Source organism: Habropoda laboriosa, unplaced genomic scaffold (assembly GCF_001263275.1).
Source record: "Habropoda laboriosa isolate 0110345459 unplaced genomic scaffold, ASM126327v1 scaffold333, whole genome shotgun sequence".
NCBI classification, from domain to species: Eukaryota; Metazoa; Arthropoda; class Insecta; order Hymenoptera; family Apidae; genus Habropoda; species Habropoda laboriosa.
This window is the reverse complement of record NW_017100500.1, coordinates 327,736-349,783: the sequence shown is the minus strand read 5'-3', so window position 1 is coordinate 349,783 and position 22,048 is coordinate 327,736. Positions and strand designations below refer to the sequence as shown.

General features: G+C 39.8%; 2 protein-coding genes across 2 annotated transcripts in view; one reads left to right on the top strand and one right to left on the bottom strand.

Moving 5' to 3' along the window:
* LOC108576149 (UPF0769 protein C21orf59 homolog) overlaps positions 1-22,048 on the top strand; it is a 93,427-nt gene that overhangs the window by 4,009 nt on the left and 67,370 nt on the right. The gene's annotated exons all lie outside the window — the stretch shown is intronic.
* LOC108576148 lies at positions 7,711-18,562 on the bottom strand. Its single transcript, XM_017939087.1, has 5 exons — positions 18,420-18,562; positions 17,563-17,773; positions 13,852-14,306; positions 10,991-11,288; positions 7,711-7,989 (listed from the first exon to the last, which is right to left on the bottom strand). Exons 1-5 carry the CDS (start codon positions 18,560-18,562, stop codon positions 7,711-7,713), a joined length of 1,386 nt encoding a protein of 461 aa, XP_017794576.1.

The window sequence follows — 22,048 nt, the reverse complement described above, 5'->3', positions numbered from 1 at the left end:
AATTCTATAAATGATTTCCATGAAAAATTTACATGTCAACGCTAATATTTATACCTGAACATATCCCTTAATTAATCATGATAAATATAGAAGGCATCGGATGTATATTGAGCAGAAAATTATGCAAATATTTTATCCTGCCGTTTACTATACCAGTAAATAGTATAAACGGCAAATCTGTATTGATTTACACGTTTAGATAGGATAACGTGTTATTTTATTATCGATCATCAACATCACTGAACGCCCTTTTTAAAGTAGGTTAATTCGTTTCAGATACACCTCGTAGAATAATGAATATAAAACACATGATCTTAGATATCTGATCTGTTCACTTTTTATCCTATTTGTATACCATTATAACGTTAATGAATTTTAAATATTCCTATTATTACGTTTGCATAAAAATATAAAATTACTTCGAAATCGTTGAGCTCTTTCAGTTCGACCTGAATTTGTTTACAAATATTCCCATTCCACAAAAATATAAAATTACTTCGAAATCGTTGAGCTCTTTCAGTTCGACGTGAATTTGTTTACAAATATTCCCATTATTACATTTCCCGAAAAATATAAAATTCAAAATCGTTCAGCTCTTCCAGTTCGACGTGAATTAGTTTACAAATATTTCCCCCCAACTTCATACGCATTTCGATAAATCGAGAAGCTGTTAATGCAAATTTAAATGTCCTCCATTCGTGTAAATTCCACGATGTAAATCAACGTGCGATTAAAATTCAATAAACACTCTAAATAATAAAGTTTCGTAGAAAATACACAGGTTCCATGTTTGCGGAATAAACTCGTGCCAGTTGAACGAACTCGTCAAACGATTCTTCTATTTCTGTTATCGATCTACAACCATAATTGCGTGATTTCCATTTACGTTACGAGGTGCATTCAACAGTGCCCTATCAATAATAGAATTTGTCTGGTAATTCTTCACCCTTCGTACGTTCACTTTCGTCGCGACTGAGCATCGCATTATTCCAGAAAAATAATTAATTTTGCAACGAAATAATTTTTTATTTAGAAATATATTCGTCGAATTAGATCGATCGGTCCCCGATGGAGTGATATTTGTAGGTCAGCTGTACTGCGTGAGTTTCTGTCGCGTATTTTATTAAGTACGTTTTTCTCCGATTTAGACAGATAACGAAGAAAAAGTTCTTTTTTCCTATCTTTTTTTATCTATAAAATAAATTACACACCTACGAAACCTTTTCAAAGGGGAATTTTTTCAAAGCCGCTTCATTAACGTTCCCAACGAGATTGTGACGGAAAATTGCAGTTACAAAATCAGTGGGAATTTTCGAAATGGTTTTAACAAAGCCGCGAATCGAGAGCTGGATATTTAACGCGATAACGTTTAAATTAGTACACCGTGAATCCTGGACTCGTGAAATTACGTTCTGAAAACGCAATCCCTCGTCGTTTAACAAATCCACGTGATTTTCTTCCGTGTAGAATAGTCGCGAAAGGGCTGAGATAGTAGCAGAGCGATATTAAAAAATTACCTCGGAAACTTGCTTCGTATCTCGGCGAAATCAAGAATCCTTGATTGTGGTAGATGAAAGAGTTGTGGATGAGAAGCGGTGGGAAGAATGAAAACTATTATTTCAGGCATGTGAACTATTCTTATCGGGAAGGAAGCTCTTTCAACTCGTTAACACCATTATTGCTATAGAAAGTGGGAGAAAATAATTCTCAATAAAATAATAGCTGCTCTGATTAAATAAGCGTAATAGTGATGGTTACTTTGTATATTTAAAATAATTTAAAGGCCGTTTCAGTTACACAGAATTACTCAGTAATATTTTTTAGCTGCTCCGGTTAAATAAGCGCAAAAATTATCGTTAATGTATAGGCTTAGAGTAATTTAAAGGTCTTTTTACCTAAACAGAATTATTCGGTAATATTTCTTTAATTTGAAATTCAATTCAATTGGAAATTTATGTCGTGCTAAATATTTGACTAAATTGATCCCGAATTAACGTAACTTAAGTGTCATCGCTGATAAATTTTGGTACCTCGTGAATTACCATGTTCAAATTACATTGTTGTTATAGTACACTGATTTAGGTGTTGTATTTCACGAAGTATCGATTCTCGTCACGTGAATTCGTTGCAAAATTATTTCGCATTTCAGACATTCGGAAATTTCACTTTGCTAAAAATTGTACAATTACAAATCTCGCAAATGGCGGTTTATTAAAAGGAAATTTCGGTTTGGAGCAATCGTTAGGGCGCAGCTACGTGTGTAGATTTCATCAAGGTCTGATTGCATTAGTGTATCGATCTGGTGCTTTCAACCCTTTGCATAAGGAGGATTGTACTTTGCCTAGTTTAAGGACGCTTTTCCTTCGTCGGTCGTGGAAAGACGTTGTTAATTCTACATTAACGATGAAAGAAGACGGAGAATATTTCTGATCAGAGAACGAACGGAGCAAGTTAACAAAAATTGTTCAATTGGTTCGCACGTTGATTTAACACTCGTGAATGAGAACGCACTCGATCTCGACCTACTTTCAATGGAGATGACTGTCAATGGGATTCGATTTTGTTTCCTTTTTCATTAGATTGATAGGATCGAAATTAACTTTAAATTCGGCCGTCGAGTCTTGTTAAGGGGGTCTTCTAGTGTGACGGTTTGAAAAAATCGATTTTTATTTTTTTGCATATATCGAAAGTACAGCTCTTTAAGAATGTACTCCTTTAGAGTTGTATTCAATAAAATAACGAAGTTATAACCCGTTTAGTGTGACACATCAAGGGAGAATCTAAATTGCACTCAAAACTTCAATCATGGTGTCCACGATATCTCAAGATCGACTTCACCAATCAATAAAATAACGAAGTTATAGCCCGTTTAGTGTGACACATCAAGGGAGAATCTAAATTGCACTCAAAACTTCAATCATGATGTCCACGATATCTCAAGATCGACTTCACCAATTAAGGCCAACTTCTGCACACATGTGGCTATCGCCCCTACCACAATTGTCTCAAAATATTTCTTTTTTTTTAAATTTTCACAGCACCATAAAGTCGAAAAAAATGTATGAAAGTCAGAACTCAGTTTCTAAGTGACGTTATTTTTTAAATTTACAATATCTTTCTTTCATTCTGGTACCGGCTATAACCGAGGACATACAAATAAGAAATCCTTTTGAACATTTTGTTTTAGATAATCAGAAACCGTCCAATAGTGGACACCGTTTGGGCACCGCTCTTTTTCAAGAGCAGCTTCAAAGCGGTCCACTTCAGTTAATTTTAATCTTTTTGTTTCGAAAAAAATTGAAAGTGTAATCGAAATGTTACTAAGTATGCAGAAAAAAAAACAGGGTTGCAGTAACTTTCATAAGTTCCTCATAAAAAATTCTGAAATAACGCAAAGAAAACGCTTCGTTACACTAGAAGACCCCCTTAAACGCTGAAAGTGGAACGCTCGTTCATCGAGATAATTAACGAACTATCAAACACGATTAAAATTTGTTTAATAAAGATACATTAATTTTGTGATATCTTTTTACGGAGGGGAATATTAGTCGAGAGAAATTCAGTTGTCAGTGTGCAAAGATAATATTGAAATAAATTTACCGACCAGCGTATATCATAATTTGCGATCGCCCTACTCTTTCTCATTGTGTAGCTTCTTTGAGACGTGTCCTCGACGCAAAGTACGGCAAGACACGCAATCCACCGTAATACCGTTCTTTCGTTCTTTCCATCCGCGGTATCAATGGTTATGCCACCTTTAAAATATTCTCCCCGGAATGAAATTACGCGATTGTTGTGTCTCGCAAATTTGTCACATAAATATCTTCAAAATTCCTTTGAAACTTCTAATTTCTATCTTTAAAATTGTCACGTAACTATCTTCAAAATTCCTTTAAAATTTCTAATTTCTATCTTTAAAATTTTCTACCTTAAAGTTGTCACGTGTCTATTTATGTAATATTTTCATTAAATAATATTTTCATAATCTTTTTCACGATACACAAAGGTTTCGTTTATTCGAAAAAACGATTTGCACTCGAGACAAAAAGACATAGAACGAACGACAAATTTTTCAAGCGACGATAATAAATATTTTACGTACAATCGCGCGACGAGAACGAGTACGTGATAAGAATGCACGAGCCAAAGAGCGGGAGAATAGTACTTATTTATACGCAAGCTTGAATTCCAGTTACAGAACGTAATTTAGTACGCAGGATTCATTAACATTTCCTGATAAATTCCAGCGGAAGTTGTGATCGAATTTATTCAAGGAACACCTTTTGCCATCGACGACTTTTAAATGCGATATTTTGCATTTCTAGACGTGTACAAATTACAAGCTCCAAGCTGTAATATATATATTACGCTGTTGACATTCGAACGAATAAACATGGATAATTCCAGTTTTCCGAAAATTTCAGCCGAACGTGCAACGCTTCGATATCGACGCGTTCTCGCGAATGTGCAAATATAAATTGCCATTGAACGTATAAATTAATTGTTTAATTGCACCGTTCGCCGTTTGCTCGCATCGCAGAAATGCATTTTCATCGCGTGTCTGCATATTCGACGTTAATGTGTGCTCTTTCCCCCTCCCGATAGGATGCATAACGAATCGTTTCTTTAATAACGGCCTCACGTGGGTGAAATAAAGAATGCAATTTATCGTTTTAAACGCGCCATTTCCCTCGCAATTTGCTCGATATGTAGCGACATTTGCAAACCTCGCGTTCACCTTTGCGAATTTAACCTTTAAGGAGAAATATGAGAGAACTACGTAATGAAGTATAGTCAGGTGAAAGGAGAAAGAGGAAATTTGGTAAACAATTAGTTTTATTATAAAGGAAACATGTAAGTTGCGTTATTTCGATTACAAATATATTCGTACGATAAACGGATATAACATAAATATATATATATTTATATTGTTTGTTCGTATAAGTACAGATCCTTTTCGGTTTGGATTTATTACACTTCAGACGTAATTCACTTAACCCTTTCGCTGTTGGATATTTTTAAAAGCGGCGTAGTACTTGCGAAGAAATTTTTGTTTCACCTCATTTCTTCGAAATTTCATATTTCTACTCGATTCGAATTCCTGTTTCATTGATCCCTGTGACATTTACCGGAGATTTCATTGTAAGAATACTTTTCATTCGTGCACGTTCGTAGCGAAAGAGTTACGCTTTTCGAAGACACGAGTGATTATAGTTTATCGATTTCGAACGTAAACGGAAGAAGGCACATAGAGCATGATGAATCTGAAAAATGTACGACACTGCTGGTTCTCGCATATTTTACATATTTTGAAAAAACACCTTTTTTTTACGTATCGTGCGTTATCTTACAATCTATATCGTTCGTGAGATCCAGTAGATTTTCTCGAAAGAAAAGAAAATCGATTCTTTCGATACAAACATGGTTACGGTAACACTGTACCATCGAGGTACACGTGAAATGGTCCAGAATGTTGCTGCTCAAACGAAGTATTAACATATTACAGCAGATCGATCAGTTTTCATTATATCGCGTAGCACGTGTAACAATGAAAAGGTTTCAAGCAGCATTTATCGAGTGACACGTTTAATCTGCACAGCTACCACTCTTCTTCTTAATCAATGCACATGTTATATTTACATTTGCTCGTGAAGAAGAAATTTCGTCCTAGCGAAAAGAAAATGGCATCGTTCATTTACGACTAAAATACAAAAGGAAAACCTCTCTACGTTACAATATGAATAATTTTCTAAATATCGTTTAAAAATAAAGACACCTTGTATCTGAAATTTATCACACACAGCTAAGATTTGAAATTTTTCAGTATCGTAAACGAGCGGTACCATAATTCCATTATGTATACGTAGGCAGTTGTAGCGTTTAAGATGAGATACGACTAATAATGGTAATCGATATTTAATCTCTACTCGTTTATATTCTACATTTTTTCCTGTTTCTCTTTTCTGCTTTACAACACCGCAAGTGTGAAATACAAGTGTACGTTCGTTGACGATCGAAACTCGCGATGAACCGAAGTCAAATCGGTTCGCCTGTTTATGCTCGAAAAATTGAAACTTAACCGATAACTTCTACGGAATAATTTTTTTATTTATTTCATTCTCTAATCTACTTTGTACATCGAAAGCATCGCGGCGTTTTGATTCGTGCCATGGATTCATCGGGCGCACGAGATAACATGAATTTTCGTACAACTAACCGATTAATAGTGATATTGTTGCGCGATTTGGTGCCGTTTTCACTTCACTTTCACAGGAAGTACAAATATAAATACTAATCACGTGTACGGTCATTCTTCAACGATTAGAAATATCTTGTATACATCGAGGATCTACGAAACGGTACTTTGAACATTTAATTCGAACTTTCTTCTCCTTCAGGTTCGATCAACGATCGTAAATTTCGAGAAGGGTTTCTCTGGCTCGAGGCGAAGTAAACGATACTTTCTTAGATAGAAACATTTCAATATTAATACATAGATTGAACGTTAGTGTTTCAGTTCGATTAGTCGCAAAAATTTGTTCAAGGCATCAGTGATAATAAAATGCGAAATATAGATAGATTGTATACAATAGGTTCGATTAGATAATTTTACTTTGGCCCCTAATTTGGGTAAACTTTGTTTCTTTTTTCAAATGTTCCGTTTTTCTCGTATCTCCATCTTCGTTCCGCAGGGAAGACCACCTTTAAAGATCCATCAAATCATAAGACTCCGTTTTAATCTAACAAGCTCAACAAGTGGAAATAGGATCGTCGATTAAAAACATTTGTGCTGCGTCGAGAATTTCCCTCTTGTTTTTCTCCCCCCGTTTATATCGAACAGAGTGTAAATTCCTACGAGGACCGAACACTATCGAAAACAATAAAAATATACAGTTCGAACACATTTGTTGTGCGCTGCCGCCAATTCGTCGGTATTCCAATAGAACTGAACGACGCCGGGTTGGTTTGTTTTCCCCACCCCTCAACGTGTAATTAAATCTGGTGTAGATAAAAACGATTGTACTCAGAAAAATCAGTCAGTCTTCTTCTTTTTGTTTATTATTCTCAACCTTGTCACTAGTTACAATGAAATCAAACCCTGCCGCACTACAACTAGATCCAACCACGTGACACAAAAGCTGCGTAAGTTTAACAACAACATACCTAATCGGTGGCAATTTTCTTTTCTCTCGTTCCTCTGTTCTACTTACTTCGTTGCAAAAATATATATCGATCGATCGCAAACAACGACGATTCGTTTTGCGGAAAGCGTTCGTTCAGTCAGCTTCGCGAACAGTGCGCGTACGGCTGAAGATTTAACGACAAGTTTACACTCGAAGTTCGTTTCTCCTTCGATTGCACGCACTTTTCTTTTATTGTCTACACAAGGTGTAGGTAAGATTTCGTTCCTTCGACGAACGTAGCGAATCTTTGTTACTGAGAACGACGTCCATCGAGCAACACCGAACGAGTTACACAGTCTATACTGTTCTCGCACCATCGATTCCGCTCTGCCGTTATGTTTTCACGCGAAAAACGCGGCAAGAAGTTGGCTCGAACTCGTCGCTTCCGTGTGACACATCGATCAAGAACACAAGTTGAAAGTGTGTGTCTTGTCCCCGTTCAGAAAGAGTCCTCGGCTTCGTCGGTGTCGATCAATGGCACCCTCTCGTAACGAAGCACGCTGCTTGTCCCTGGCGGCTTAAACTGCTAAAGTGCCATACTCTTGATCTCGTTCTCGTTCATCTGTCCTTGCGAAGAAGACGGTGTCGCCTCGACCAGTCCTTCGTCCTCTCCTTCGACCTCCTGCTTGTCGATACAGTATCTGCAACGCATCTTCGCGTCGTCGCCGACCTGAACCGATCGCGTTATGATGACCAAGGTGGTCAGGCTGATAACGAACAGACCGGACGGCACGATAATGGCGATCAGCAATTCCGTACGCGTCTTGTTCAGGTCGAAACGTGCCACGACGAAGAATGAATCATTCTGGAACAAATGCCGTTCGATCGCAGGGGTTAGAAACCGACAACTGGCGGGAAGTACGTCGGGTGTTTGTTGATTGGATGGAAAGTACGAATACAAGGTGCGCGTGATCTGTTTCGACAACGCTCGAAGTTCGTGGAAGTGACATTATCAATGGGAAATTGAGCCTTTCGTTTGTGCTTGCAGGTGATTGTCGTGGTTTTAGTATTGCGAGGGGTTAGGATGAATGGATACCTACGTAAGACAGCGTGCATTGTTGCTGATATATATTTGGAAATTTATGGAAAATTATTTGTGGGAAGCTTAACCCTTTACACGTGCACCATTAATTCTCCGAAAAGTGCAATTTTGCTTAATTTTCTTTCACTTTCCGCGTTCCGCTGTCCTATTCTATGGCAAACAATGTAAGTTACAGTGTTATAAATAAATGGGAAACTTATGCCTAGGAAATAATTAAAAATCAATGAATCGATCGTTAAGGAAGGGTTGAAAATTAAATTTTAATTTTTTTCGTAAAACAACTTGTGTATGCTGTTGATAATCTATTTTTGCATCAAAGAGCAATTGCGTTAAGTGACCATGCTTATTTGCTTTGAATTGAAATTAAATTGAACCTTATGAAAATTTGGAATTAATTCTTCCAACTGGTTAGAATTTGTAGGATTAATAGAAGGAAGAATATTTGAAAGGTTCTTCGTATCAAAAGGTACAAATAGTGAATGGCCAAATACTTATGAATGGCAGTGTATACTAGAGGTTCGGTGAACTAGATCGAATAATTCAATACCCTGTTCGATACGTGTTCATTCATAAATCAAGTAACAATTTTCTGCAAATGTGGCCTTCGGATAATTAAATAGAGGCAACGTAAATACACGTAGCAGTTATTTTTGCTTCAAAGGTTCTTATTAGTTCAAATGTGCAAATTGAAGCTTTAGATGAATGCCAATGGTAAATAGATCCAGGTGGTATGAGCTCTCTAATTACGTATGTTTATAGAGTAAAATGACACGTCAAAGGTTCTGTGTTTAGTTGCTCCGTGTGCTTCGTAGCTTTCGTCTAATTTCCTGGATGTACTCTCTCTCTCTCTGTATTAACAAGCTATTAAAACCGGTGAAAAAGTATTATATCTTGAGAGTACAAAAGCGAAGATATTACTGCTTCTTTAGACATTTAGAATGTAAATTACTAGCGACACACGTACTTGATGAGAAATAAAAGAGCCACCTCGTAGAATTCTCTTTGTTTCTCTCTGGATTCTTTGTGTTAGTCCTAGCTCTCCCCCGAAAGGAAAGCATTGTTCACAGGGAAAAGTCCAATTTAGCTGTACCTATTACATTTCATTGGTACCTTGGAATTCCCTCTTTAGATATTACAGAAAAAACACGGAATTGGTGAAAAAAGGGGAAGAACTTTCACGTATTTAAATAACATCTTATTGAGAAATTATATTGTTCGTTCCATGAATTTGATATTATTTTAATTTTGAGTTCCTACATAGATTACGAAAATATTTCTTAGTTTGATAACAAAATTTAATAGACATTTATGTAGAGAAATATTATTAAATATTTTGAAACTGCTAAAACTGCTGAAACTGTATTTTCCCCAGTAAAATCATAATTAATACGAACCTCGTTCGCGGAAGCAATCTTTATGCTCGCCAATTATATATTACATCAGCTCCAGATTCGCATAATTTCGTGACGTTGTTTCCAATTTATTTCCTATTACCCATTCCCCGTGTTGCATTAGTAATCGCCCCACGGTTAGCAACGACGAAAATGTTTGCACTCGTTGCCTGAAATTGTTCCGACGATGGAATCATGCGTGAAACATGCCGATGAATAAAATATGTGCTCGCGATCCACTTTCACGGTTCTCCATTGAAAATTCCGCAACTGTGCACGCGTATACACCGACGGAACATTTTACAGTATAATTCGAAGTTTACCTGAAACTGTACTGAAAACGCGACTGAGAGGAGAGAGAGAGAGAAAAAAGAGGAGAAATAATTGAATGCAACTCGTCTCGTCGGACTCTGTAATTTAATTCGTGAAAGCAAAAGACGAGTGAACCAACCGATCGTTAGGAACTGCCGCCGCCGCGACACTCTTCGTTACGGAAATAATTCCGCTTGAAGATCCAATTAAGGAAAAACGAACAACGGTCCGCGAGGGTGATGTTTCTTTCTTTTTTCTTTTTCTCATTCTGATAAAATGAAAAACACATTGTTAGAGTTGAATAAGACCGACTTTCACTTGAATTACTTATTAAATCCCCGTGTCTAGCGTGGAATAAAACGAAGCAGCAATTACGCAACACCTCTATCCACGCTCTCGTTCAAACGTTCAAAGGAGGTTTTGTCCCTTCTTTCGCATTGTTGCTATTCATTCAGAAAGTTTAATTCGAAGAAAATTCTCGGTAATTCCTTTGCAACCTTGCGTAACGCAATATTCCTTCCGTAAAGTTTCGTCCCGATTGATGCAGATCCTCTCGAACTTGGAATAAAATAAAACACACCCCGGCGTGAGCAGTCTGATTGAATTAGAGAGCTGATTAGACGAAGTTAAAAGCGCACCGGTTCTTTTTCTAATTAAATTATTTCGTTGTAACCACCTTGGCTGCCAACTTGGAAACATTTCGCTTCCTCCTCCTTTCGTCAAGCTTCTCCACGGAACATCCTTTATTTTGCGAAAAGGTTGTACCACGGTAAGAGAGTACATTTTCTGCCTCGTTAATGGAATGCTTCTCAGATACGATACTGTTCGTAAAATGAAAATGTAGCGCTATAGGTGAAAAAGTATTCTCCAACAATAGGGGGAGAGTTGTGCTGAGAATAAGCTTGGGAAGCAACAGGTATTTAAAAAATCCCGGCGATATAGAAAATTTGTGAAATTGTTATTTTTTTAAAGAGGAAGAAAGATTTTTGTGAAGAAGTTGGAAAAGTAGGTGTGTGTGTGTTTTAGATGGAAGAAATAAAGCATTGCATGAAATAGCGTACCTTGTTGTAGTAACAGGGGTATCTACTCTGCGCCGTCTGATTGTCGCCGTCGCGGCCATGACTGGCAAGGAAATCTTTACATTCTCCCTTCAGTGTGTTGACGCAACCTTCGAGGTTGATAAACAGCCGAGAACTATTGTAGATCGTGAGCGATCGTTGTTCTGGCACGTAGGCGTTTGTTGGGTCCAACGGATACTGCAAGCTCTTCTCGTATATATTCAGAAAGGTCGTAAAATTGATGTGCGGTTCAGGCACCGGGATATCCTTTAACAAGGTACCGTTTACGCAATCGTGCGTCCTGTAAAACAGAAGCCAGAACATGATTTATTAAATGGCGTTTACGACGTTTTCGCGAATTTCTTCTGCAGTTTAGTATCGTAAAAATGACAACTTGCTGTAGTAAAATTGAGGGGAAAGAAGAATTAACATATTGTGACATTTATTTTATTTCTAAGATATTAGGTTGGAACATTGGTATCATAAACGTGACAACTTGTTTTAGTAAAAATTGAGGGAAAAGGGAATTAACATTTTGTGACATTTATTTTATTTCTAATGTATTAGGTTGCTGCATATGAAATTACTATTTCGCATAGGGAAGTTTGAATGAAAATATTTTTCGTCTATTCGCTATTTTATTTAATCAAAATAAAAACTTCCTTCTCCTAATCGATCATTTATTCGTCTTATCTTAGCTTTACTAAGTTCACCTTTGAACTCGTGAAACACAATTGCCCCAATCTGCTGCAAAACTATATTTTTTTAAAATATTCAATTACAAAATACAATTTCTGAATACAAAGTCTTCTGTCATTTTTGCAATCCAGCTTTAGCCATTTTTATTGTATCCCCGTAACGAAGCTTTTTCGCTCCGTGTGATTGACAATTTCATCCACATTTTTGTCCCCGCAACGAATGGTTATCAAGATGGGATAACTTTCCAAGGATAACCCAAGGTCCCCTCTACTCGTATCGATAAAATGTTCTTTCGTAAACACATTTTCAGGCAAATCTCGGTTCTCTCACCGCGGACGCTTGAATACACAGCCTTAGGAACGACCATTTCTCACTGGTGTTTCGCGAAAAAACTTTTCCCCGTTGCTGGCCGTCGCGTCGCGGCTGTTACGCTCGCTCATGCTCCCATTCGAAGCGTTCGCGGACGTAACAAAATCGAAGAAAGGGGGACAGCAAACGGACGGAGTATCGAAATAAAAGAAACGCGCAGGAAACACGTCGGCTAGAAAAACTCGGTGATAGGGGTGAATCGGTGAACAGAACTGCAGGATCAATGGTTGCCATGGTAATACCCTTATCGGCGTCTCGTACGCTCTCAACAGTAGAATATATGGAAAGGCCACGTGTCCGAGATAAGAAGCAATTGATACGAGAGCGTAATTATATCGGTCAAGCTAGATTAGCTAGCAAAAGTTTCTCTCAGATCCTATTATCGAGAATTTCGCACAGATTAACTCTCACAAATGATTTAAACGTCGACGCCTAGGTTCATTGATGCAAATTGGTGCGCGAATCCCGATTGCCGGCAAATAGAATACGAATTATAGCGTAATTCATAGTGACGCGATTGCGTGTTTCACGCTCAAAGAATTTCAATTCGAAGGATTTCCAGTTCCTTTCTAAGAGAAACGGGGATTGAAGATAGGAGAAGGGATGAAAATTGGCCGTGTGTTTCGTGTGGGTTGAAGGCACGGTTGAGCAATTTTATGTTAGACAGCTCTTCGCCACTCCATTGTGTATCCTATTCTCCTCTTATCTGGAAGCTCATTTTTTCCTAAATAAAAGAACCTCCGAATCGTCCAGGTTGAAAGAAAGGAAATACACGAGGGCAGAGAATGAAGGAGTACCTCGGTCCATTTACTCAGTGGGAATCGTTGACCCCAAATCGACGTGACCAACCGCGTCGGACTTCTCTAACCTCTTCCTCTTTCCTCCACCGTGTCTCGTGACCAGCTGAATCGTTCTAGGCCGACACATCGAACCCATTCAAGCCAATAATACAGATATACGTGAATGCTTGCTCTCTGACATCTTAATTACGTCGCCAGACAGCTCTCGAGTGTACACTCGGAGGCGTTACACGACCCTCCCACTGGATTTGTATTCGTGATCTTAGCTGTCGCGATGGGTTGACGTCATTAATGGATATTGACTGCACGAGCGGCACGACACTGTGCAACAGTTTGATTCACTGTTATTTGAACTCGAAGTTACGCGCTCATTCAGACCGTCTGGTAATTGCTGTTTGTCTCGAGAACGATTTAAACTAGCTTCCAACTCTCACCACGATGGGATTTTCTTCACGTTTTCGGTTTAATTTCGTTACTGCAGGTTAACCGGGAGAAGAGAGTTTCTGGAGTATGTCGAAGTTACAGGCGAAGAAGGGAAATTTATGGTAATATTCAATAAAAGCGTTCTAGAAATGAACTTCGCCGGACTTTAAATTCGTTTTTCATGAATCCATCGGCTGAAGGTACGAGGTCATTTATAGATACTTTTTACGCCAGGGTAGTAATAAAATTAAAGGGACCGTTTGAAATTTGTTTTACGACGGCTACTTAAGTTTCACCGATATCCCTCCTATACGGATATTTTACAAGTTGCGAAACTGGCTAATCCTTCGAAAACGCTTTACCTTGCTTTACAGAATTCTTCACTGTAGTAGGCGTTAATTAAAAAAAAGTTCATCTTCTAACTTCCAATTATCCAGTGAAACTGATAAAGTATGCTACTTGAAGTCCTACTTAAAAAATTCGTATCTTCTAAAATTTCACATTCGTCAAAAGGATACTACAGATAGGATCGTTATCAGTTGATCGAAGATTAATTAACAAACGAGTACTCACTTTATCAAGTCTCTTTCTTTGTTTACCGCTATACAGCTGGCAACGATGCTCCCATTTTGATCGTCCCAAAGTTTCACAGGCGTGGTCAGTCTGGTGCCAGGCAGATTTCCATTCGCTTTGTTCAGGGCTAGGCCGCGTTCGCATTTCGCTGTGATGACGTTGTCGTCTTGCATGAGGAACACGTTTACATCTGACGTGGAGATCTTCGGGCAATAACGATCGCAGCTGAAGGGGCTCTTGATTTTCGTGCATCTGGAATTCTGACAGCTGAAGAAGCCGTTCAGCTTCATGTTGTCCCTCTCGCTGTCGACGACAATACCGTCGGCCTTGTGATGACATAACATCAGCTCGCTTATGTTGGCACAGTGGCCAAGGCTGCAGTTGAACACCCCCGAAAGCATGCTGCACTCGCTGCCGTTGTTGCAATTGTATTTCTTCAGAGAAGCCATATTCACCTAGAGCGAAATGATCAATTTCATTTGTACGAGTTGCGTGCTGGAGGAAAAGAAGAGATAGATTGAGTGGATTTTCGTTGAATCTGAATTGAATTTTAGTCAATTTCATTTGTACGAGTTGCGTGCTGGAGGAAAAGAAGAGATAGATTGAGTGGATTTTCGTGTTGTCGAGTTGTGTTTTCGTTCGTTTGCATAGCGATACGGGAGTAAATATATCGCGAATAAAAATCAAGTGTGAAAGTAGATGAGTCGTTTGAAAATAAAAGTATAATTAATTTTGTTTATTGTATTCAGCGTAGAGTTAAAATCGAAGAAAGTGAGACGCATTTTCGACGTATTATGCTGTATGGCTATCGTAAGGGTGAAAATACAGGACAAACAAGAAAAGAAATATGTGCTGCGTGCAGTGAGGAGATACTGTGAACGATAGCGTATGCAAATTTAGCGCAGGAAATTTTCCTATCCGAAACGCTTCACACTCTGAACCATTCTGAAACCATGTGGGAAATTGTAGAGATACTCGACATATCAAAATTCATCGTTGAAAACTACTTTGACAAACTTGATTACAGTGTTTGGATATTACACAAGTTGAAGAAACGAGGAAATCTTTTCGAAATTACACGACGAACGTAGGATACTCGTAAATTTCTAGTAATTAATTGGTTAAGTAAAAGTACAATATTTTCGAAGATACTGTTAGCTACTCGATCCAACGAAATAACAGTCACGCAATATCGCATTCTTTCCTATTTTCGAGGACGCTCCCACGGGAGTCATTTATATTCCGCTGTCTGACATGCTTTCCTCGTGGGCAGAAATTCAGTATGATTGACGTCTATTTCTAGATTAGCTTCATTACTTTCTGTCACGTTCGAGACGTGTTCACCAATGAACGAAACAAATTCTCCCTGTAAGATCGACGTTTATATACGTAAAAAGCGGCAACGAAGAACGAACAATTGTTGAACGTTTTCAAATCTCAACTACCTCTTCGAATCTTTCAACCCCCGAAAAATTTTTCACAGAATTCAATATCTATCGATCTTCTGTTGGCGCAGAATCACGCGAGAGAATAGAACGAATTTTCATTCGCACCTTTTTTGTCGCCGGCGAACAATCGGAACGAATCTGTGCAAAGCACTCGATTTAAAATCACGATGCGTGAAGCTAAGATGATCGATAAAAGGTGTGGCAGCCGAGTAGGACACAAGCCATTAGAAAGTAATTCGAGACGACGAACCCGATCGGAAGCGTTACGTAGCAAGGTAACGAGGTTAGCGCATCAAAGTAACCCACCGACGGTCTACGTTCATTACATTAGCATAACTCGGTAATATCGCTTATGCTTCGCGCGCTTCAGGGACTTGGTCTTGTTGAAAAACTTCCGTCGAACGTAGCTCGTGGCACGTTTGTCACGTGTGTGACCGAGAAAGCTAAGTAATTGCGTTTCGAGTCGGTACAATGATTAACTTCATCTGTCGGTTCGTTCCAGAGAGGCTATTCTCCCTTTTTGCACGCTCGTCCTATCTACCAGGATGATCTTTTTCTTCTTTTTCTTTTTTTCACCACCGAGAGTACTCTTCACAGGCTATTTTCTCGATCTATCCTCGTGCAATAACGTTTTTTCCCCTTTTTCAACCAACCCTTTCGCGTTCGACTGTATTAACGGGGAGAGTTGCGACCGTAAAACGCGCCAGCAACGCGTTAAAACGAACTCTCTCTCTTCCTTCCAGTATCCTTTCCTCGTAGTAACTAGATTTTCCTCGGTTAACTTCGTTAAAGCAACGTTCATTGAACCACCTGTAGTCGGGTTAATTAAAAACGAGGCTCGCCTTTTAGCCGTATCGTCGATCGATTTTCTGTGTGCCGGAAATACGAGGACTCGATGAAACAATGCTCTAAAACGATCACCCATCCTATAAATTATTATACCTGCTCCTGGTGAATCCGAGGTACCAATGGCAACGATCCGAATAATACAACGACGATTGGTGAAAAAGAAATCGACCACGAAGTTGACAGGAGGGAAATGAATTTCTGAAAGTCGAGCCAGCGCCGATAATGGTGGGTGTATACCTGGTGGCTACCGTTTAGGGTTTCCTTATCGCGTGCAATTTGATCGCTTCCGGTGTATTGTAGGTTGGCGGAACAGCGAAAGAATAGAGGTCGTACCGCGACGCTCGATACAAGCCAGATAACGTAATTGCGATTTCATAATTACTAGGGTAGAGAAGAGGGAAAGGGAGATGGAAATACGTCCGACGGTGTTATGGTACCGAAGTGAAAGAGCAGGCGAGACGTCGATTCCAGCGAGCGGAGTAATGGAAAATTGTTGTCTACGGCGAAATCTATCGCGCTTATCACTTAACTTCTCGCTGATCTGTGAAACGTATTTTTCTGCACGTTTCCCCGCGGGAAGCATAGTTTCACAGTTATTCGCGATCAATTTATTTCGCGCTGCGTCTTTCTCTCGCGGGAGAAGAAACGGTGTGTGTCTGCCCGGAAACCCATTTGCCTGTTTGTCGGTTACACCTGTACGGAGAAACGCGGGAAAATATTATACGTGGGCGTGTGTAGCAGATGGAGAAACTAATATCGTCGAATCCTGACAAATTCAAGCAACGTTCGCCTGATGCACAACGAGTTTACGAGTTAAAAAGTAACAGATGTGTTTCAACAAATCGGTCTCTCGTTGTTACACCAATCGTGAATGTGTCGGTTCGATTTAGCAAAATTGGTTCCGGAAAGTGGATTTAGCTGCCACTGTATACGTGAGAATTGCATACGTTTTCTGGGAGGATGGACGAGAGTTTGAGAAAGTTACCTATCGGGGATAGAATTTTTGCGAAGTTTCTAGATACGTTTGCAGTTTCTGTCAGCTTCCGGAACTTCTACTGCAAGTACTTTTTGATATTACGGTATCGCGTTATGGGTTAAGAGAGCGGTTTACTTTGGTCCTAAAATGCGTCTGACCAAACGCTGTCTTATTCCACTTATAAACTTTAAAACACTCCTACCGATGAAACATCGTTCTGAATTTATTTTTTCATGCAATACACATATTTTTCTCTTGATAAATTTAAAAGAACTCGTGAAAATACTGTTTATAGAGTTAGTAAAAAATTCTCCAATCAGAGAACTTGTTTTCTCTCGATTTTCTTGAGAAATTAAATCAGAGGAAGGATGATGGGTTTTGATAGATATTTGGAATATTATAAGATTCATCGAGTATCACGGAATAATTCTAACGTACCTGCGGGCAAGCAATGCTGCTGAATTTTGTGCAATTCTCGAATACAACGTCCGTGCCGTTTCTTCTTACGGTTGCGTGGATCTGAGGACAGAATCCTGTGGTTCTTGTTAAGCACCACTCCCCGCAGCTTGCCCAAGCGCAATTATTAGCTGAGGTGGTATCAATGGTTTGGCACATTACTGGATCCGGATCGATCCCCGCGTGAAAGGCTCTGGAAATTAATTGCGTCGGCTTCATTAATATTTCGCCGAGAGAGGTTTGAATTTCGCATGACGGAACTCGATATTCCGCGTATTCGCGGTGATGAATTTGTTGATATTGCATTAATATCGCTTGTTTATGTTCGAGCGATTAGAAGATATTTAAAAAAAGAAACAAGAACGTTAAATTTAAAACATAAGTACGTCCATTTCATTTCCATGTTATCGGGCGACAAATCCTTCTTACGAATTGCGTCGACCTTCGCTAGTCCATATACTCGACGAGATCTTTACGACGAACAATTTGAATCGATAAATCATATTTTTGTTCACGAATGAAAACATTCTGCAATGATATTGTTTTTTCTCAATATTGCTTCGTACGTCTCTCGATAAACAAGCGATAAGAGCTCGTGTGCTTTCGGTGATTACGATAACGTGCAATGTAAAATTAATTGTAAATATGGAAAAGAAAAGTGGCATTAAAGATCCTAATCTTTCTCGTCTGACAAACAACCGGAACGTGCGAACGGAGTCGGTTAAAGGCGCGGTGATACGCTGCAGGTTATAGATCCTCCAAGGAAATTAAGGCCAGACGAGTCGTAACTTAATTACTATCGGCCTTGGTCAATTAATCGATGCAGCCTTGTCGTTTACCTGTGGGACGGCATGTAGATTGCCACGCTTAGATAAACTAACGCCACGCAGCTGATAACAATGGTGAACTGACAGAAGCAGATACTGCCGCAAATCCTGCGATCCTGTTCCGGTATCAGGCGACGCTTGTGCTTCCGTCCCATCGCGACGGCAACCAATTGGATCGCTGGACCTTCTTTCACCCGGTGAAACCGTCCTCGAAACGGTAATTTCTGAAGGGATTAATGTGAGTCCGCTTCTCATCAATTTCGGTTCCGCTTCGAGCCCGACGATTTCTCGGCTCACTCAAATTGTCCCCGCTACGAGGAAACACGATTTGTCATCGGGCTATATTTTCTCAGAGTTCATCGTGTGTAACGGAGTTTCGTGTCGCACGAGAACGATCGTTGTTTACGACGGCTGCTTTTCTGTAAAAGGGAAACGCGATTGATTAATTGATCGTTTCGATCGAAACGGACCTTCTCGATAAACACGAATAAATTGATTTATTAGATCGCGTATCTAATAGGAAACGAAGTATGTGTCTCTAATCAGTTGTGAGAGTTTGAAAAATAGATGTTTCTTTCGTTTCAAGCTCGTCACACTAAGTTCGATGATTTACTACAGTTTATTAGCTAGTTCGCTGCGGTCTCGAGGAAACGTTGCCTTACTAACAGTGTCAATTTTCACGTCCAGTGAAGCGACGGAAGCAGCTATTCGTGCCGATCGGGTCATTACTTTCACGTGACAGAACCGAGAAACGAGCGGAGGAGAATCTGTTAAGGATGTAATTTAATTTACTTTCCGGTCGGCTATAAATTATTCTCAGCGGAAGTTGCCCCCGGCTGTTGAATTTTCCAAGCTCCAGTTTGCTTTACAACAGGTGTTTCTCGGCCGAACGAGTGTGTGCGAACATTCTTCTCGCGAGAACACCAGTCGTCGTCGTGTTTCCTTGATTCGAAAGTTTCTGGGAACGTTTCGAAAATTCTACCCAACCAAATACTCGAAATTGCTCACTTCCGTCGAAGAATACCCTACGGTAAATCGATCCGATCCTAAAGTACCTCTTCACAAAGTAGAAAAGTTTGTCCTTGATTAAACGATATCACCTGGACTATGAAAGGTCACGTGGAACATCGATTTCCCGGTTATGTAACGTGGCTGATTTTACATAAGGTTCGAAGAGTGACATGCGATCAAACGTTGTACTCGAAACGCGCGAGCGTCTCTTCCGGTGAATCGTCGAAAAATCGTTCGTCTGTGAAAATCGAGCGCCGGAAAAGGGAAAGTTCGTTTCAAGGGGGGGGCACGAACGAGTTCTCTTCCAGCGTGAGCACAAACCTCGGAAACTTTGTATCGATTGAACGACTTCGTTAGGAACTACTCCTACCCCTTTGCACACAACCCTTCGTCGAGGAATCGTATCGCGATGACCTGGTGGCTTCTCAGAGAATCGACTTTCAACTGATCCCGCGAATCCTTACGATATCCAAAAAGTCTTGGAAATTATCGATTCATTTTCTTGGGAAGAAAGGACGAGGGGGCGTAGCTGAACGACAAATGTCACGAGGAATATTCATGATTTAAAAGCAAGCTATTAGGTCGTGTAATATGAAATGTCGGATTTATCACCTTTCACAACTTGATCGCTCGAGTGATTACTTGAACGTTCAAGTGCTCCGAGCTTTTTTATGTTAACATTTCCATGATCGAATCATTCTTTCGAAGGAGTTATTATTCATCTACCGGTGGTAAATTGGAAGCAATTTTTCCTCGATTACTCGAGTGGGACATGTGTGTGTATCTCCGCTAGCGACGAAAGGGTTAAATTTTAAGAAGGAATTTTCATTCGAAATTTCATTATGATACGATGTCATATGGAAAAAGTGTGATTATCGGTAAATGTACTTATGGTACAATCGTAAACAATTATCAATCATCGTCTGTCTTTCGAGTGCCAACGTTTTTAGTCTCTTTTTTCTGGTCACCTTCCTAGGTTAGCCCCATCGATTTCTTTTTCCTCGTGCTATTCGCGTATCAAGCTTAACGCACTTGAGGCAATTACCGGGTTTTAACTTCATTAGGTGCAGCGCTAGTGTAAACAGGTGCACTCCGCCGGATGACGTGCAATTAGATACTCGTAATCCCATTATCGCGTAAGGGACGATCGCTTAACAGCCATTCGAGAATAATACCTATCGATTCGGGGAAACTTTCAGGCTGTAGTAAAACGCGGCCGTTATAGGGTTTCTTGAAAGTTCTCACGACGGGGACGATCTGACGGTGCTTAAGTTGCTGCTCAAAGAGAATTCGAAGAGTGGACGAATCGATGTTAGCATACGAATAACCATGATATATTCACTACGGTAGGTATAACCATCGTCGATCTGAATTTAATGGTGCTCTCTCTGACATTCTGTGGACAAAGTAGTTATTCTGTTTCCTCGAGTTTGAGAGGGACGTTTCGTAATAGCGATAAATTGCAATTACTGAAATAAACTTGACTCGAAGAAAGTGTAGCAATATTAAAGTAATTAATTCTTGTGTTTTAAATATTCATGAATTTTCCGGTTACAAGATACGTTAAATTAAAAGTTAACATTGAAATCGCGGGAAATACGCGAAATTTTGAAGGCACTACAGAAAGAACGACATTTCGATTCGACAAACGTCGAATTTTACAATGTTCCCGTACAGCGACGGGTCTTCGAGGAAACGCTATGCAAACACTATAAAACGCGTTCGCAATACAAGCCACGTCTTTCGCCTTCAAGTCTACCAAGTGTTCCGCTAAATGTCACCGGTATCTTCGTACAGTCAATCAACTGAATATCACTTTTCTTTTTATCTTAAAAAGTCGATCTCTTCTCTTTTCAAATTGCAACTACTTAAAGAAAGTATCGATCACAATTAAAATGAAATTCTACCTGAAATCTTCTTCGTATCGTCACGATTCACCGGTCACCAGAGGTAGATCTTCAGCATAAAATAGCAACCACAGAGAGTCGTCGCGAGTTTCACTGAAATTCACCGGAGTTTTCCAAGTTCCACGTCGGAACGCAATCGCACTTCGATATTCCACGATCACCGATATACGTATGTATCGATGGTAGGCGCGATTCTCTCCACGAGCACCGGCTGTGGTTACTTTTGAACGCAGATGAAATAAATCCGGTCAATAACGGCACACGCTGTCCGCGTTTTCATTTCCATCCATCTTTTTCGATGTCATTGCTTCCCGTGGTGCGTTGACATCAGCGAGGAGAACGAGAACTCCCCTATTCTGTACGGTGTCGAACGACCGCGAAGCACCCACGCAATCCGGACGACTGTTTGAAAACAAGGCTGCCCGACGAGTGTATGGCTCGCAGGCTCCCCCATGCCGAGCTTGCGCCCTGAAGCACCGTGAAACCTCCACGTCTATGGGGGCGAGCAGTCGGTGTTCACGTATGGTCAGGCCAGACCCGCTCCGTTGGCTCCGTACGCGCCTCCAAACCGCCTACGACTGTTTCGCCCTCGCGGATACGACTTCGCGTGGAAAAGCTGATTAATTAGAGACGAACAGGTCAACGCTGACCTCTGCTTTTTACACGCGAACTTGGATTCGCTCGACGTGTCACATCTCTTCGATCACAAACCGTTTGTGGACT

Coding starts and splice junctions, on each gene's coding strand:
- LOC108576148 (XM_017939087.1), bottom strand. CDS start 18,562: ATGGGACGGAAGCACAAGCGTCGCCTGATACCGGAACAGGATCGCAGG. Junction 14,307..17,562: donor GCAGCATTGCTTGCCCGCAG/GTACGTTAGAAT, acceptor ATTTCGCTCTAG/GTGAATATGGCTTCTCTGAA. Junction 11,289..13,851: donor AAAGAAAGAGACTTGATAAA/GTGAGTACTCGT, acceptor TCTGTTTTACAG/GACGCACGATTGCGTAAACG.